General features: G+C 43.7%; 1 protein-coding gene across 2 annotated transcripts in view; it reads left to right on the plus strand.

Moving 5' to 3' along the window:
• Positions 1–17639, plus strand: part of SLC25A13 (solute carrier family 25 member 13) — a 187097-nt gene extending 169458 nt beyond the window's left edge. For both annotated transcript variants that reach the window (XM_053262710.1, XM_053262709.1), the window contains 4 exons: positions 4440–4578; positions 12933–13091; positions 13194–13284; positions 16282–17639. In XM_053262710.1, coding sequence (XP_053118685.1) covers positions 4440–4578; positions 12933–13091; positions 13194–13284; positions 16282–16465 — 573 coding nt within the window. In that variant the 3' untranslated portion in view covers positions 16466–17639. The remainder of the gene's footprint in view (positions 1–4439; positions 4579–12932; positions 13092–13193; positions 13285–16281) is intronic.
• The last annotated feature ends 1052 nt before the right edge of the window (positions 17640–18691 follow it).

Genomic DNA, 18691 nt, shown 5'->3' on the forward strand with positions numbered 1-18691 from the left:
GAATTCTGCGAGGTCTCCCCAGTCTGGCATTTCCCCCCCCTACACTAGACAATGTGCATTCACTGCAGGAGACTAGGTTAAGCCTGCGTCTCCCAGACCTTCTGGCTCCTTGTGCCCAACCCCGACACAGAGGTGCCTTTGTGAGTATAATTACCCTCCCCTTGTAGTAGAAATAGTTTATTTAGATCCTTATTTTTTTGCAGGTAAGGCTGGAATAAGCAGGAATTAGCATGCTAAAGAACCTGCCCTAGCTCTGACTTTTGAGTTGATTATCTGAATCTTCTGACAATCCAGGCTTCTTTTTTTCTATTGGTTTTGTTCACCAAGATGCAGCCCAAGATTAAAGACTTGTGGAGTTATTAAAAAGATGGGAGGTGGGGAGCCAATTGGCAGGTATGGCAGGGAGGCACATGCCTGGATGCAGAGCCTGTCCCAGAAATGTCATGCCCAGCAGGTCTGCGCTGGGGCTGCCAGAACAAACTCGGGTGCATATGCCGAACGACGTTATTGCGGGGTGGGGGCTGTTTAAATCTGCACAGCAAACGCCTCGGAAAGGCGTGAGAAGTAAAGTAGGGCTGCAGTCTGGAATGTGCTTTATGTGGAAGCTTCACTGAAATCCAGGCAACTTCCTTCCCATTAAACCTGCTCAAAACTGAGGAGGAAGTAAAATGATTTCTTTCATATTTGAAGATCCTTTGGCTGTTCTCTCTTCCTAATTGGCATTGGCTACTTGCAGGTGATTAACTGGAAATTAAATGAAGCCTGCCTTTAAACATGCTTTCCCAGACTTGAAACAGAGAGGTGAAGGGGAAACTTTAGACTGTTGAGATCCTGGAACAGAGCCAAAGTTGGTGGTTAATAAAGTGGATCTGAGTTTTGATCCAGCTTTGTTTGCACATAAGCCAGATAACCTTGACAGATATGTTCTCTCTTGATTCGAAAAGCATGTTACTGGGAGGGCCTTTCAAAGCATGTTTCCACCTTTGCAAGGAGATGGCGATAAAAGTAAGAAAATAGTGCAGCTTAAGAGCTGTCGGTGGATTCCTTTAATTATTTTGAAGAAACTGAATTACTGGTGATGTGTCTCTTTATTTGATCTCCCATTCCACTGTTCTGGAGATTCAAGAAGAATGACACTTTGTTTTTAAATAACACAGTATACACTCAATTATACAACCTCAAACGTGCTTAATTAACTTCGGGCAAATTCGTGCCTGAACGGAAAGATATGCTGCCTTCAATATATGCTCAGGCTAGGACTCTGTTGAACCTGGGAGAGAAGGATGGTTCATAGATGTAAAGAGTTTGCCAAGAACGGCTGTCTCTTAGATGTTGAAAACAGGTACTGCTAAGAGGATGTTCCTAGTCAACCTTGAGATCAGAATAAGACATGGGGGAAAGTGTATGATGGCCCAAGTTCTTTCAAGATCCTGATCAGCAACTTGAACTATAATAAAAGCAAAGGTGTCTAGTGTTCCTGACAGCACAGAAAATGAAATAAGACAAATGCAGTCTCCAGAGGCAAAGGCAAAGCAGAAACGCCCCTCCCCAGGGGGAAATAATACTCAAGATGCAAGAATACGCATTCATCTCCAACTTTGCCTGCCAGAGAGTAAAACAAAATATTGCTTGCCAGGTAAATATAACCCATAAGGCAGTTGGTCACCTTGGAAAGTATCTGCTTTACATAAGGCACTCTAGGCATATTTCTGTCCTAGGCATATTTAAGCACTCCTAGTAAATGTTTTCAAGATTTGCAGCTGTAGGTATCTGCTGAGAGGCTCAAGCAAAAAGATTGAAGATCAATATAAAAGGAGTGTTTATAGTGAATTATTAGAATTCAAGTTTGCATTAATAGACAAGTGGTGCCAACTGCACTTGTATAAAGGCACAGTTACAAGTATTTACGGGCTGTTTGCACTTTGGTTCTCTTGACTTCTACCCGGGCCAGAGTCTGTTCTCATTGCTCACACTGCACTTGGATCTGGTTGTTTGCTCCTTCCAGGGTTTCTGTGCTAGAAACAGATCCTGCTTCCACATATATTCAGCTCTGGAGCAATATGGTTGCCAGTACAAATACAGGGTGCCACTTGGTTCCTTTTCTTCTCCCTTTGGCACCTCCCCTCGTTTCCAAAGAATATCTAACAAGGCTTTATATTTTATACCTCACAAATGTGCCTGCTTTTGCAGGAGGTGAGTCTGCTTCCCTTTCCATTGCAGACAGCTTAGAAGCACATTGATGCTCTGCCGAGTGTGCTGCAGTACCGTGCAGTGTGTAAAGCTAAACAAAAACCCCAACAAACCTCACATTTTTGAATTGGAGGGTGTGGGCAGCAAGTGCTGGTCCCGATGTCCCATTTTGTAGAAGTCCCTTCTACAAGGTCTTGAAGTGCTTGTGGCTAAGGTCTTGTGTGGTCTTGAAGGCTTGTGGCTAAGGAGGCTTAGAAGTGAAGCAGGTCTGGCTGTGCATGTTCTCAGGCTGGAAGACCAAATGAGAACTACACACAAGCTGCTCTTGGCTCTTCAGAAGAAGACAGAGAGATATAAATATTTAAAAATGAGTGTCTTTTATTTATGATAGATTGCAGCAGTCAGGTTTTCCCTACTTCTTGCCAGCAGAGTTTCCAGGACCGTAGCATCACCTTTGTGTCGCAAATGTTTGCCATGAGACACAAGTTTGGGGCGGTATTAAAATATGTTAAATAAATAAATAAAATTTAGTAGGTCAGTAATAACATGGTTCTTCCATAGAGTGGCTCAAGGAATAGTTAATTAGTTTTTTTAAAAAACAACAACAGCTGTATCTAGGTTCACTCACAATCAGAACAGAATCCAAAAGAACCCAGGGTGGTATAATTACAAAGTTGCGTTAATAATAACAATTATTATTGAATAACCATAGAAGCAGACAACTCATTCAAATACAGTAATAAAAATCAATACTAATTGTCCAAAAAAATCTGCAACAGACTCTGTTCACAAAATAGATAAATATCTCAAAAATGCAATAATACACAAACCTTATTCTAAAACATACAAACATTAATATCCAAACATAACCTCCTGATACATTCTATAGGGGCTAGCACAAATAAATAAATAGAAATCCTTCAAGTAAAAGCTGTATTCGTTGCCACAGGACTTGATCACCATGATCTTGTGATTTCTGCATCATCACAGTACCTGATTGCCAGCAGTACTAGATTGCCAAATGCGTTTTGGCCTATTCAGGCCTTCTTCAGTGGCATCAGTCCATTTATTCACAGTCTCCCAATGGATGAAATACACATCAACAATTCTTGAGTCCCAAGAAGGACTCTATTTGCTAGACTCTGAGTATCTCTCTCGGAGTGTTTTATAATAAGGTTTTGTGTATTATTGCATTTTTGAGATATTTATCAATATCTGGTTTATTGATAATATTTACCAATAATATGGTTTTTGGGCCATATTATAGTATTAATTTTTGTTTTTATCATTGCATTTGAATGAATTCTGCTTTTAAGTTTATTTGATAATTATTCTTAGCACAAATTTGTAATTATATCAATCTGGGTTCTTTCGGATTCTGTTTCAAAGAGTTGTCAGTCAGGAGAGGAGTCCCTCTGACACAGGAACCTCGAGGATGAGCTAGGGAGAGAAAATGCCTGGGATTTGACAGTTGGAGGAGCTCTGAGGGAGTTCTGGCGGGGATCGCTGAGGAGAAAAGCCTTCAGAGAAGTGCCCGCTCTATGAGGAACCCTTAGAGTCTGTTTCAGTGTTACCAGCCCTTAAATGAAATCCCTAAAGAGAGTCTATTTTCATGAGTATGATTAAGCCTACCCTGTTGTGTACCCTTTAGAACCCAGTAAATGTACCATCTTGGTTACAGAAATCGGCCTTGTTTTTGTATTGTGAAGAATTCCTCACAGACTATCTCTCCCGCGGTGCCGGCCACCTGATTGTGCCTGGGTGAATTTATTCCTTTCCAGACCCCAGTTCCCAGGGTGAAACAAGGAGTGGTGGCAAGCAATTCCAATTCTTCTTCAATATAAAAAAGGCCTTATTTACATGCAGCTTTCATTAGTCACAAGGTCTAATGGAAGTTGTATATGCCTCAGATCAGTACTGTTTTGCAATCATATTCCAATCTTGGGCCTGATTCACATTTTAGGCTGTGAGGAGGTTGGCTGCATATGTGCCAGCATTACCTAAAATGGGAATTTCTTCCTTTTTATCCCACTCTTCCTTCAAGAAGGTGGCATTCATAGGGGAAAACTGCTGCCTAGAAACCTGGAGCATTGCCAGGCAGTGCTCAACAAGATGGACCAGTGGTCTGACTCATAGAAGGCAGTTCCATAGGTTTGTTGAACCATGGTTTCCCATTCTGTCTGAAAACTGCCATACTGTCTCACTGCATCCTCCTTATTTGACTCCTGGTGTTGTGTTTTCTGTCCCAGGGAGCCAAGGCATGTTTTCTTCGCGACATCCCCTTCTCTGCCATTTACTTCCCCTGTTATGCTCATTTGAAATCTGCTTTTGCAAATGAAGATGGACAGGTAGGCCCTGGATATTTACTTCTGGCTGGCGCAATTGCCGGTAAGTAACTCTTTTGCTGTAATATTGTCTGCCTTGGCATCTAGAGATCAGTGGGGGGTTAATGCATTAAAAAATGGGTTGGGTATGTGAACAGTTTAAGCTGCATCCAGTTGGGTGTTAACATGGACTTTGACCAGAGATGGAATTGTCATGTGTGGGATGGTGGGTGGTTTGGAGAAATCAATGTTTGGAACAAGAACATGAATATTTAGGTACTAGCAGGTTAAATTTCATAAGTTTTAGATGCAGAGATTTCACGTGCCTTTCCGCTGCTAACACTCAGAAGAGTTTGTGCATATATTTCACAGAGGCTGGCACCTTGCTGCATGTACTAGATCCATTGAACTCCACCTGATCTGAAATCAGGTTTTTAAAATCATGATGGAAAAGTGGTTGCAGGGAAACTTCACTCATCATTGGAGACAAAATGGATGAACAGAAAATTTGATCCAGATATAAACTGCCCACTGTAAACCGCCCAAAAATAAAGAGGGGAGTGGGTGAGGGAGGAGGGGGAGATGGGGGGGTCATGGTAGCAAGTATGACTTGTCCCCATAGCTAAGCAGGGTCCACCCTGGTTGCATATGAATGGGAGACTAGAACTGTGAGCACTGTTAGATCTTCCCCTCAGGGGGTGAAGTCGCTCTGGGAAGAGCAGAAGGTTCCAAGTTCCCTCCCTGGCTTCTCCAAGATAGGGCTGAGAGAGATTCCTGCCTGCAACCTTGGAGAAGCCACTGCCAGTTGGTGAAGACAATACTGAGCTAGATAGACCAGTGTTGGTCTGACTCAGTATATGGCTGCTTCCTATGTTCCTAAGTTTTGGGCAGTATATAAATATGCTAATAAACAAAGCAAAGCCCCATTCATGCATTACATTGTACAGGCATTCAGGTGTCTGCACCCTTGAACAGTACATAGTTTTGTCTGGATGCCTGTGCACAGTGCCGTCCCTTGGGTGGAGTGACCCTGGGGCAATTGTCCGGAGCCCTGCGTTCCTGCAGGCCTCGTGGTCTCTCTCTCTCCCAACCACCCGCCAGACTAGGGGTGGCAGTGGAGGTGGCACACGACTTCTAACACACGGCGCCGTGTCAGGCCCCCAGCAGCCACCTCTGCAAAGCGGCAGAGGCTCGCCTGGCATTCTGCAAGGAGGCTGCCCCACCACTGCCACCAAGGTAGCTTCCGTGCAGGCTTCACAGAAGCTGCTGTCAGGTGCCCAACGGGGTGAAGAGCTGTGCTTTTGAACTAAACCCCACACCGCCGCCTCTGCCACCCCAGCCTTTCGGGTGGTTGAGGGAGAGAGACAGAGGGGCCTGGGCAGCCGTGGCAGCTCCTGTGCCTCTCACTCCTCCTCCTCCTCCTGCTGCCCAGACTCTGCTGAGGAGCCTTTCCCCCAGCAGGAGGTGGAGGGGGGCAGCCAGGCAGGGGCAGGGCAGCTGCTGCACCTCTCTCCCCCTTCTGCCATGCTCTGGCCCGCTTGGCCCAGCCTCCCTCCCTCCCTCCCAGGCAGCTCTGATCCTGGGAGGCCGGGGACGCCGGGGACACCGGGGTGGAGGGCAGCCATGGTGCTGCTGCAGGAGCTGCCACTCTGGGAGCCGGTTTGATAGCTGCTTCCCTCATGCACACATGGCCCCGGGCAGCGGGGTCCACCATGCACACCCCACCCCCTCCCCTCTGGCTAGGGACGGCCATGCTCAGCAGCACAGGGGGCGAGAGGCAGCGCGGGGGAGGAGGGGGGCTGAGCAGGGAGTGCTGCTTGCCCCCAGCCCCGCACCCTCCTAGGAGCAGCCCTGACTGCATGTGTTCAGTTTAAAAGTGAACCTGGGTACAAGTCCCCTCACATGCGTCGGTACCTATTGCAAATGCATGCAGATCGGTGAGTGTGTACACTGATTGTGCGAGCCTGGAACATAACTTGTGAATTGGGCTCCAGTTTTCACATCACGTAGAATGTAACCTGCTGTTGTAGCAGCAAGCAAACATAAATGACTTTATATGGAGGTGGAGATCAGTGGCTACTAAATGAAATCGTCAAAAGCCTATGCGCCACTATCAGAGATGATGCAACCTTGGCTACTAGACGCTGGCAATTAGTAGCAGGAATGGGTATTGCCAGTGTTCTTCTTGAAGCTCTCTGAATCCCCCCTCTGGCATTTGTAAAACCCCATTACAAATTCTTACCTCGGTATCAGCTGAGGCCTAATCTCTGAAAGTCAGCCTAGAGACTAGGTTCTGAAACTCCGAGGAAGGGTTGTTGGGCCCACCAAGAGCACCTCTTTGCGTGCCCTTGCTGTTGAAATCTGGAGTAAATATGTATGTGAGAAGGGTACTCTTGGCTGATTTGGGAAATTGTGATGCACTGTCAAGTTTAATAGCTCATGTAATCAGAACCTTAGTTGGCCACCTAATGACACAGTGAGGAAATGACTTGACTAGCAAGCATGAGGTTGCCAGTTCAAATCCCCGCTGGTAGTTTCCCAGACTATGGGAAACACCTATATCGGGCAGCAGTGATATAGCAAGATGCTGAAAGGCATCATCTCATACTGCACAGGAGGAAGCAATGCTCCTGTATTCTACCAAAGAAAACCACAGGGCTCTGTGGTCGCCAGGAGTTGACACCGACTCAACGGCACACTTTATCTTTAACCAGAACCTTAAATTATGCCCAGTGTGTTGTAGGGAATCCTTGTAGAAGCCAGAGCACCCACATAACATGTTTTTGGCAACCAGGCTGTGTTGGGAAAGGGCCTGCTATGTACATGCAGCTAACGCAAACATTGCACCATTCTGTATCTGTGGCTGCTTTTCATCTCCTTGGGTCCCCCCCCCCCCCACATCTCTCTTGTATTGCTGTCTTGCATAGCAGTCTGGGACCAGGACATCTGAAGGAATATCTCCTCTCTTGTATGAACCTGCCCAGGTGTTAAGATCCTCTGGAGAACTTCTCCTCAGTGTCCCACCAATATTGATGTGCATTGGGTTGGGATGCAGGAGGGAGCTTTCTCTATTACTGTGTTTGGGTTATGGAATTTGGCACACAGGAAGCTTACAGAGTCAGGCGTTCGTCCACCTGGCTCATTATTGTCCACACGGCTGGCAGCGGCTCTCCAGTGTTCCAGGCAGGGTTCTCTCCTAGCCCTACCTGGAGAGATGCCAGGGACTGAACCTGGGGCCTTCTGCATGCAAAGCAGAGGCTCTACATCTGAGCTATAGCCCCATCCCTCTGATTCAGCCCCATTCCACCTTGTTCTGCCAGGCTTTTAACATCCCTGCTGTGTGGCTGCTGTTATCCTGACATCTATGTATTGGGTTGATTATATGTTTTGGATATTGATTAGTTTGATGCTTTCGTATTGTATTGTTATGTGGTGTTGTCTGCCGCCTTGAGCATTTTTGTGTAAAGTGGTAAGGCAGGATCTGCATATTTAGAATAATAAACCAATATTTGTGTAAGAGAGAATAGATCTGAAAGCAGAAACCATGCGTGTAAATTGCCTTTCTCCCCAGACTGTGTTGTGTTTCTTTTATTGGCTTGCTGCTTTTGAGCTGGGAAAGCGGTTACTGTAAAAGTAGCTGATAAAAATAGTCTCATTTTTGATGACTCCCTGATCAGGAAACATTTGAATAGCATTTCAAGATAGAATCCAGGTGTATGCCAAGAATCCATCCATACTGCTTGCAGAAAGAGACCGTGGGTAAAGAAAAGTCATTGATCCCAATGACCAGTAGAGTAATCCTCCCCCCCCCCGCCCCACACACCAATCTCCTTCTCTCTTAATTTAAAAAAAACAACAACAACATAAAATGAAAATGGTTCAGGTCACTCTTATCTGGTGTGTCCTCAAATCAGCATATGTTTTAAAGCAGTATACATGAAATACAGCATACAAATCTATCTAAAAGGTGAGCCCCCATTATTATGACAGATAATAGAAATGTAATGGCTCTGGAGAAGACATGCCTCTTTTGCATGGAATGAAAAGGCAAAGTGAATGCTGCTTTTCTGTCCTGCTGTGAAGCAGTTAAAGGGACTGGATGTAGAGTCACAGTTCAGAAATCTGCTCTTTTTTTGGCTCTCGCCTGGTGCCCTTGTAAAAGCAGGCATTGAGCATTTTGCCTTCTGTATTCCAAGTGGAGAGCCTCAAAACAATTACTCCTGTTTCTGAAACAAGCATTGACCGTGCATTCAGTTATTTCGGCTTCAGAATTTTATATTTGGCCGTAAGAACTATACGTACAATATATTCTGGACAGGAGTTCTAGACAGTCTTTCCCTCTCTCTTCCTCAGGGTTTTTTCTGGCACATTTTAGCAATATACCTACATGGTCCAAAGAGGCAGGAACTAATAGCTGGATGTTTTGTGCAGCCTTTTTGACTCTCACCGAGATTACCGGGTGCCTTCTATTGCTAGCAGAAGTTCTCCAAGTACTCATGCACTCCTGCTTTATCCATTTACCTATCATGAGGCTTGTTTCCTTCTTTTTTTAAAAAAAACTTTCTGCCAAGACTTAGAATACATTATTGAGACAGATGACTCTTTGAAGAGAATCCTCTCTCTCCACAGAACTTCAGAATCTGTATTTAGAAAAGCAAGCAGTTTTTGTGATTGTGGTGGATTGGCTTGTAGACCTGTTTTTGCCCTCCTGTCACTTAACGTTTTATAACGGAGTAGTCCGCAGTTGCCAGAAACAAAATCAAAGAACAAAATAAGTCCTGTTGAGGCAATTGAAATGTTCAATAGAGTGTCTTCACAGACTGCGATTTAAATTTCACACATCTTTATGATGGTTTCACAGACACTCACATTATGAACATTCCCATAGCAGCACTGCCAGTTCCTCGCTGCTGGTGTGCTTTTAATTGGGAAAGCTGTGCTTCGTGGAGGAAAGTTCAGATTCTTGATTGTCAGTAATGGTAATGCAAAGGCCTGTTCTCTGGAGACCAAACAGAACCTCAAATACAAGTGTAAATCTGCTTTCCAGCTAAAGCCTGCAATTAAATTTAAAATGAGTCAGTAGGAAGATACACTGTGTTTGAAGAGAGGCCATAATTTGGTGGTAGAGCATGTTTGTATGAAGTAAGTCCCACGTTGGCTCCCTGGCATCTCCAGGTAGAGCGGGGCGGGGGCGGGGGGACCTTTCTGAGACGCTGGGAAGTTAACTGCAAGTCAGTGTTGACGATACTGACCTCGATAGACCAGTGGTCTGATAAGGCAGCTCCATGTGCTCACATTGTGGTATTACAAATGCCATGACATAATTTTTTCACTTGTGAACATGCTCTTAGATTGCGCCCATTAGTTTTGTTTCTGACTCCCCACCAGCAAGTTGGCTAACACTTTGCTCATATTATCTGTGCTGGTGTTTCTGGGCACAATTTTAAGATTTTGATTATATGAGCTATAAAGTCCTATCATGAGTTCTGAGGCCAACCAAGATTGCCCTCTTAGCAGATATGCTGATGTAATAATCTTCTGGCAACTGGTGCCTTTGGAAAATTGTCTGCTGCATAGGTACAGCCCACAAAATGCATACAGTATGTATGGGGTTTGTTTATGACTTCCGAACTTTCTCTCTTTTTAATTGCAAAATACTTACGTTGTTATACTGATCAGATAATCCAGAAATAGACGTAACATCTGCCAGGTATGGAGTTATTAAACATAGTTTACTATTAAAATTTGAACATGCAGAATGTACTTTATATTTAGGTAACGAATATGGCTCTGAAACTGGGTTAATTTTGTAACCCACCGGAATAGGACAAAAGTTTCTGAGCTCAGCATACTATCTAGACTTGAAACCTAAGCTGGTATGTTAAGCCAAGTAATTTCTTAGATTTTTCTTATTTGTCTTTCTCTGCCTATTGTTAAGCGATTGCAGACGGAGATAACAGTCTCTTTGAAGTTCAGGGACAGAAGCAGCCTCTCTTTATCAGTTGTTACCAGTGTGGGTTAAGAAATGTGCATCATAGTCGATTTTATCCCATATTTTCACTATGTTTCTATTTCAGGTTGTCTTCCATTAGCAGATTATTGTTCAGGGCAGTGATGGAACTCATATGATGCATTGTAGAATTGGGAAAGGTGCGGAAGAGTTAACAAAGACTTAAAAAGCAAGGGAGGCATTGGGTTGCAATGGTTAAAGTGTAATTGTGAGTGTGTGTATCTCACATTCGCACTTCTGTTGTCTAAAAGTGGTGGAAGAAACACTTAAAATCTTGATTTGGATTGTGATTTCTGTATGTTTTATTTCCCTACGCAATCCCCCTTCTGCAACTTAGGTCATTTCTTCTGGTGATGATGGAATCGGGGCAATTAAGTCAGCTGAGGGTGTCTGTACCATTGCATGTTCTCAACAGGCCTAGGTTATAATTTTACAATTCTTGTACATCGTTGCACTCAGAAAACACTCATAATGTGGAAACTATTTGGGAATTGTACCACAAAAGTAACCGCTAGTTCACACTTGTTGGCGCCCCCCAAAAGAGGGGCCTTGGAAACAGATGGGGCTGCTGGTTGGTTTGCAGCCACACCACGCACACACGGAAGCACCGTTTCTCTGTCTACATGTGAGGGCTGCATACGTGGCCATTGTGCTCTCAAGTTTTAGCTACAGTAATCTTTAAAGAGTGGAAGTCCAGCTCCTCTGAATTGTAAGCTGAGGTGAAACAGATCACTTGTGGACTAGTTCAAGGGAAACTGTGACCATGTAAGAATCTTTCTCTGCCAAATGTTCAAATGTGAAAGTTCATGCAGCGTATTTTTCTTTCTCTTTTTTCTTCTCTTTTATGGGTTTTGAGAGAGGAGGAGCAGATCCTATTTTAGTGATAAACACACACTTTTACATCTCTTTCAAAGCCATCTACTAAAAAAGTGAGATGGTGTTCTGCAGCCAGACCGCATTGGTTTGGACACAAACTGTTACAGAATTATTAAGCTTGAGAGAGAGAGAGAGCAAGAGAGAGAGAGCGCAGAAGCAAAGGAGATTTATGCATCTATGTCTGACCAAGCTGGTTTGGAACTGATGCAGAATGGAAAAGTAATAAAATAAGAGGAGACGCTGTTTTCTTAATACAGTCTCGCTTTATTTTTGTATCGTTCCCCCCTTGCGCCGCCCAGTTTGAATCTAAACATGGATGATTTCATTAGATTGATTTTGAAAAACTGCTGATTGGACTCCTAAGACTATCAGAGTTGCCCCTTTGACTTCAGTGATCCTGCTGCAGAGAGACAGACAGAAGACAATAGAGGATTGCGTCCACTGTCTGCTGATAATTCTGTATTTGTTGCTTTCTGTTGTTTATCTGCCAGCATTAATTTTCCAACAAGATTTTGTTGAGGATATTGGACATTGAAAAATGTGCAGTGCCTGAAGGAAAACATGAACATTATTGACTTCGGGTTTTTGGTTTGTTTTGGTTTCTGGCTGATGGCATACAACTGTACCTGTTTGCCTGTTTTGAATTTAGCAAGGCATTTCATCGTTGACTGTAGACCTGAAGAGGAAAGGAGAGTGGAGAAAGCACGGAGATTTCCAGTACTCTGTGCGGAAGGACAAATGCCAGAAACCACAAAGGAACTGACTTTTACCTCCAAAAAGCTAACTGAAACTTTACCAGCTTGCAACTTTGATTGAACACTTCTCTGTGCCTCCCAACTCTAAATGAAAACAAGACCAAGCTGTCTGTCTCCCCCAAAGCTTTGCATGAGTCCAGTGCACCCAGGGCGAGTGCTCGTTCGTTTCTTTCTTTGCTTCTCGTGGATTTTTTTAAAAAAACTTGATTGAGGCAAAATGTCACCGTTCTCATTTACGAGTTTTAGCGAGAATGCAACCAAGTCCAGTTCTCCTGAGAATGTCCCATTTTTAAATTGAGATGAGAGAGCACAAGTGTGGTTTTTCCTCCTACACAGAAGAGTATTCAAACTCCCAAAACATAGAAAGCGGGCATGCTACCTGTTTGCCACAGGGGAACATTCACTGCTCCTTCAAATGCATCTTAAAATGGTATACGTCTAGAAAAAGGGTACCATGTCATTTTTCTGAACAGGTAGATTGGCCTTGAAATTTTCTGGCATGCTCAATAGCTGCCTCCTACTTCCTTTCCTTGAGGACTTGCTCAAATTTCTTTGGAAGTATTGCAAGACCTTCTCACTTGGGCTGGCATTTGGAGGCTGTCAGATTCTTATGGGAGTTGCCAGTAGTCTTGTTCTACCCTGAACTTAGTGATTTAAAAAAGCACTAGCTTTATTTAATGTAAGGCTATCGTAGAAACATGACATGCAAATTGACCATTCTCTAGCAAATGCAACAATCTGATTCTGTGTTTGTCTCCCTCCTCCCCCTTTCTTAAGGAATGCCTGCGGCTTCCTTAGTGACCCCTGCAGATGTGATCAAGACAAGGTTACAGGTGGCAGCCCGTGCAGGCCAAACTACCTACAGTGGTGTCATAGACTGCTTTGGGAAGATCTTACGAGAGGAAGGTCCAAGAGCTTTTTGGAAAGGAGCTGCAGGTAACCGTGGAATGCAAGGGTTTTTTTGTTACTTGAGTGAGGGAGGCTTTTCATAAGCATGTGTGTTCATGTTGCTAATGTTGATTTCGTTTTTCCTTCAAGCTCGTGTATTTCGCTCTTCTCCTCAGTTCGGGGTAACCTTGGTGACCTATGAGTTACTACAGAGATGGTTTTACGTTGATTTTGGAGGAGTGTAAGTATGTTAGATAAGCCACTTTGACTCTGATCAGTTGAAGGAGCTAGTCTTGCAAAGCTCAAGATTTTATCCCATGAGCAATTCTATAAACGTTAACTAAGTTTCAGAACTGGGCTGTGGTTTATGTTTCATATAGAGTCTTGCAGTGTACATGAGAGCACAAAGAGGAAGGACAGGAGCAGTTAAACTGAAAGGAATATAAGAACAGCCCTGCTGGATCAGGCCCACGGCCCATCTAGTCCAGCATCCTGTTTCACACAGTGGCCCACCAGATGCCACTGGAAGCCACAGACAGGAGTTGAGGGCGTGCCCTCTCTCCTGCCATTACTCCCCTGCAACTGGTACTCAGAGGCACCCTGCCCTTGAGGCTGGAGGTGGCCCACAGCCCTCTGACTAGTAGCCATTGATAGACCTCTCCTCCATGAAGTCATCCAAACCCCTCTTAAAGCCATCCAGGTTGTTGGCTGTCACCACATCCTGTGGCAGAGAGTTCCACAAGTGGATCACGCGTTGTGTGAAAAAGTACTTCCGTTTGTTGGTCCTAGACCTCCTGGCAATCAATTTCATGGAGTGACCCCTGGTTCTAGTGTTGTGTGAGAGGGAAAAGAATCCCTCTCTCTCTCCACTTTCTCCATGCCATGCATGATTTTATAGACCTCTATCATGTCTCCCCGCAGACGTCTTTTTTCTAAACTAAAAAGCCCCAGGTGTTGTAGTCTTGCCTCATAAGAAAGGTGCTCTAGGCCCCTGATCATCTTGGTTACCCTCTTCTGCACCTTCTCCAGTTCAACAATGTCCTTTTTAAGATGTGGTGACCAGAATTGTACGCAGCACTCCAAGTGTGGTCGCACCATAGTTTTGTATAAGGGCATTATAATGTTAGCCGTTTTATTTTCAATCCCCTTTCTAATGATCCCTAGCATGGAATGGGAAGAACATATTACTCCTGTTCGGAAATAACCATACTGGTTTCTGGGCAAAAAGAAAAAAGAAAGGATGGTTATTACCCATAAAGCCTGTAACGACTTGGGCCCAGGGTGCTTAAGAGAATATCTTATTCATTATGAACCGAAGTTCATCTGAGGCTGCCACCAGTTCATCTGATGGTGACTCAGAGGCGAATTTTCTCTGTGGTTGCCCGGGGCTGTGGAACACACTTCTTTTTGAAATTAAAGCTGCTCCATCCCTGATGCCTCTTAGGAAACAAGTAAAGACGCACCTGTTCACCCAGGCTTTTAGTTGAATGTTTACTGTTGCTTTGTTTTAAATGGTTTTTTAATGAATTATGCATAACTTTTGATCTTTCTTTTAAATTTTTGGCTGTTTTGCTTGTTTGTTAACTGTCTTGATAATTTTGTTGTAGGTGGTAGAGATGTGCAGAACTTTCCGAGCTTGAAGTGTTCCAACTCGAAACGGGCCGTTATGGGTGTTCCGAGCTTGGAACCGAACACCCCTCAAATAGGGGACATGTTCTGAGCCTGGAATGGAACAGAACTATTCTGAACGTTGCAGTTAAAAAAAATACTAACATTGTCAGGGTGGAGCTGGTGGTTGAGAGCAGCAAGAGGTTACTTTAACATTAAATTAAAGCCAGCTCTTACCAACGGTAGTTTTAGTCATACCACCAGCACCGAAAAGCTGCCATGGTGCTCCGGCTGGCATCCTATGTGGCAATGGTGCATCTCCAGCACTCACCTGGCCCTGGCTTTCATTGCTGGCAATGCTGCTGCTGCTGCTACTACAGCTGATAGGAGCTGGCTTTAATTTAATGTTAAAGTAACCTCTCACCACCCCTCCAGTGCCGCCCTGACTGTTAGGAGTTTTTTTTTTAAAAACCCTGGAACACTCGGACCGTTCCTAAACGAAACAGTTCTGTTCCATTAAAACACTGGGTTGTCCCCGGTGCTTCGGTTGGAACGTTCCAGCTGTTTGGTGTTCTGTTCTGAGTTGGAACGGAGCGCCAAACGTGTTCCATGCATACCTCTACTAGGCAGTATACAGATGTATCAAATAAATAAATAATAAAACATGCAAACATAACAGTAGTGAAGAAGCCAACACATTAATTGGATAAGGTTACTTGTGAGATTGGCAAGGCTTTTGTCACTAATGAAATGGCTGTTGGGAAGATTTCTAAAGTGTTACATCCCTCTCTCACAACACTAGAACCAGGGGTCATCCCATGAGACTGAAGGTTGGGAAATTTAGGACCGACAAAAGGAAGTACTTTTGTACATAACAACAAATATTTATTTACCGCTTTTCCACAAAAAAGTTTCTGAATCGGTTCACATAGAAAAATAACAATAAATAAGATGGATCCCTGTCCCCGAAGGGCTCACAATCTAAAAAGAAATATAAGACAGACACCGGCAACAGTCACTGGAGGTACTGTGCTGGGGCTGGATAGGGCCAGCTACTCTCCCCCGCTAAATAAAGAGAATCGCCACATTAAAAAGGTGCCTCTTTGCCCAGTTAACGGGCAATTTAATGTATGGAATTCTCTGCCATGGGATGTGGTGATGGCCACTAGCTTGGATGGCTTTAAAAGGGGCTTAGACAAATTCAAGGAGGGCAGATCTGTCTGGTGGCTATAGGCCACCTCCAGCTTCAGAGGCAAGATGCCCCTAAATGCAAGGGAGCAACAGCAAGAGAGAGGAAATGCCCTCAACTCCTACCTGGAGGCTTCCAGCGGCATCTGGTGGGCCACTGTGTGAAACAGGATGCTGGACCTGATAGGCCTTGGGCCTGATCCAGCAGGGCTGTTCTTATGTACATCACAGATTTTTCATGATGCATGTGCAGTCCCTGCACATATAATCCAAAGAAACACACCTCGTACTGAGCTGTAGTTGGGATCAGCAGCAAGCAAGGCTGGGTGCTGTGAATTGACCCTGAGTTTCAAAGAGTTAAGTTAATAAGTAAGTAAAAATAATCAGTGTTTTTAAAAAATGGTGTTTCTAAAACCAAATGTTTGTGTGTTGAATGTTGCAGAAAACCAGCAGGATCTGAGCCAGTTCCCAAGTCAAGGATCACCCTACCTGCGCCCAACCCTGATCACGTTGGGGGTTACAAAGTGGCCGTTGCCACGTTTGCAGGGATTGAAAATAAGTTTGGACTGTACTTACCTCGGTTTAGGTCTTCACCACCTACCTCACAGGCAGCATCTGTTGCTTGATCCTAAGGCAATTATATGCTTTTACTGGGAGTTGTGGAAAGAGCCATTTGTCTGATCAGTCTTCATATGTTGTTGCTTTAGCTTTTCTGTCTCAACGAAGCATCATCTGGGTTGCTAGTCTTTCTTCTCTTCCTCCTCCTCCCGCTTAGAGTAAATCATTGGTCTTTGGGCTTCCTTTGTCAGATCACTGTGAAATCCTTGCTGAAGTTGGGTTTTTTTGTTTGGGCCCATGAGTGTACTTTTTATCTTTCTTTCCTACTTGCACATATTTGGGATTGTGAATGTACTTGAGGCTGGTTTGGGAGAAGCATTCATCTGTAATTATTTTCTCTTTCCTGGGGAGTCTGGTGGTGGACAGATGGGGAAAGCTGTGAAATACAGCCACCTTGCATTCACATGAGGACTGCTCTGCCAGTGTGGCTGCATACTGGATATTACAGTGTCATTTAAATATGTATTCAGCAGAGATCATGGTGCTCAATGCAGAATGATTTAGACCGTGTGTGCGTGTGTGAATTGGTTACACATTCAGCCTGTGTCTGTACTGTAGGCTTCAAAAGATGTCAATATGGGCAGTACCTGACTCTGCCAGTGTGACTGTGTTTTACATATGTACATGTACAAGTTCCATTCCTGGATTGTATTATGAGGCTTTTATGGGTAACATGTTTTTGTAACAGAAACCACATCTACAAATGTTTAGCAATTAGATTCTGTTTCTGGTATCAGAATGCCTGGGTGGGGTGGGGGAGAGAGAAATGTAATTTTCCATTGACTGTGCACTTTATGAAAGAAAAGCTGAGCATCTTATTACACACAGGGGAATTTCAATACCAGGGGCATGATCCACCAAGTGACATAGCTGCACATTCTTCATTCTTTTCAGTGCTGTTTGCTCAGGATTCCTGTGCAATCTCCATCTGTGTGAATAAAGAATGCATCCAAGGGACCTAAATTGGACCTGTTGATCTCTGGATTCTTGTTTTTGTGTTATGCACTTAGAGTAACTGCTGCTTGTTTAAATACATGCAATAGAAAAATCCATACACTCTATCAATGGTATCTGCCTTAACTGCCAGCTTGTAATTGGAAAATACTTGTGTGAAAATTCTTATTAACTTTGTTGAATTAAAAGAGATTTTTTTAAAAAGATCAGAATAAAATATTTTGCTTATGTTTGTGTCTTACAAAATTTAGCAGGATATGTATTTAATGCAGAAAGAGAAAAGTTGTGCCAGTATTGGAAATGATTCTGTCAGGCCCTTTCATGTGGAAATGTGTACACACCTACAGTTCTGTATGTACTTCTGTTGAATAGAGGGTGGCTGGAGGGAATCCCATATGTGGAGATGATGGAAAAATAACACTGTAAGGTGGTAATAACTCCCTACATTTCAAACATAACTCACTTCAAAATTTACAGCAAGTTTAGTTTCACTTCCCCCCACCTTTTACAGTGTTTCTAAATGAATTTAGTAAATTATTTTAGATTCAGAGAAATGCATGCATTTTAAAAGTAAGATTAGACAAGACAGTATGAAATGTTGCAGAGTATCCCTGGTGTGCACGTTACCCGAGGATGGTGAAAGTTGTAGGCACCTTTCCCCGCTCAGAAGCAGAAGACGTGACTGTCTTGAGGGGAGTATTCTTTAATTTCCCATTCTTTTTGTTCAAGCCTTCCTTCCTCATTTGCCAGAGTTCTATTAGCTCTGCCTACCTGCTTGTCTGTTAACTGCCCTCTTAGTCTGCGAACATTCTGCTCCATTAAGTTACAATGTGACAGTTTGGTGAGAGTTGCCCCTTTAGCTCCCCTCCACCCCGCCTCCAGATATTTGTGAAATGGATGCCTTTTTGGTTTACCCAGTCTGCCAGTACCTCCCGCTTGCCTGCAGGTGCTCTGGTTATGCAGCCATAAGGATCATAACATTTCCATCTTTTTTTGAAATGTATTTAGATTGTAATTTTATTTTGGATATTTTGGCAACTGTTGCTACAAGGATTTCCCCCGTTTCTCTTATGAACAGGAGTGATATTTAAGTGATTCATTTTCAGTACCAGAACTCCTCTCACAGTTTAGAATGAAAAAAATACTCCTGATTTTCCCCTAAGTGATCTTTGTCTTAATTTGATGAATGGAGCGAAGCCTTTTTAGTTGCTGTTGCAGTTGACATTCAGAAGTCTTTGCTGATCTACTGCAAATCATCCTGAGATGGTGCCAGTAGATCC

Source organism: Hemicordylus capensis, chromosome 6 (genome assembly GCF_027244095.1).
Source record: "Hemicordylus capensis ecotype Gifberg chromosome 6, rHemCap1.1.pri, whole genome shotgun sequence".
In the NCBI taxonomy this organism is placed as follows: Eukaryota; Metazoa; Chordata; class Lepidosauria; order Squamata; family Cordylidae; genus Hemicordylus; species Hemicordylus capensis.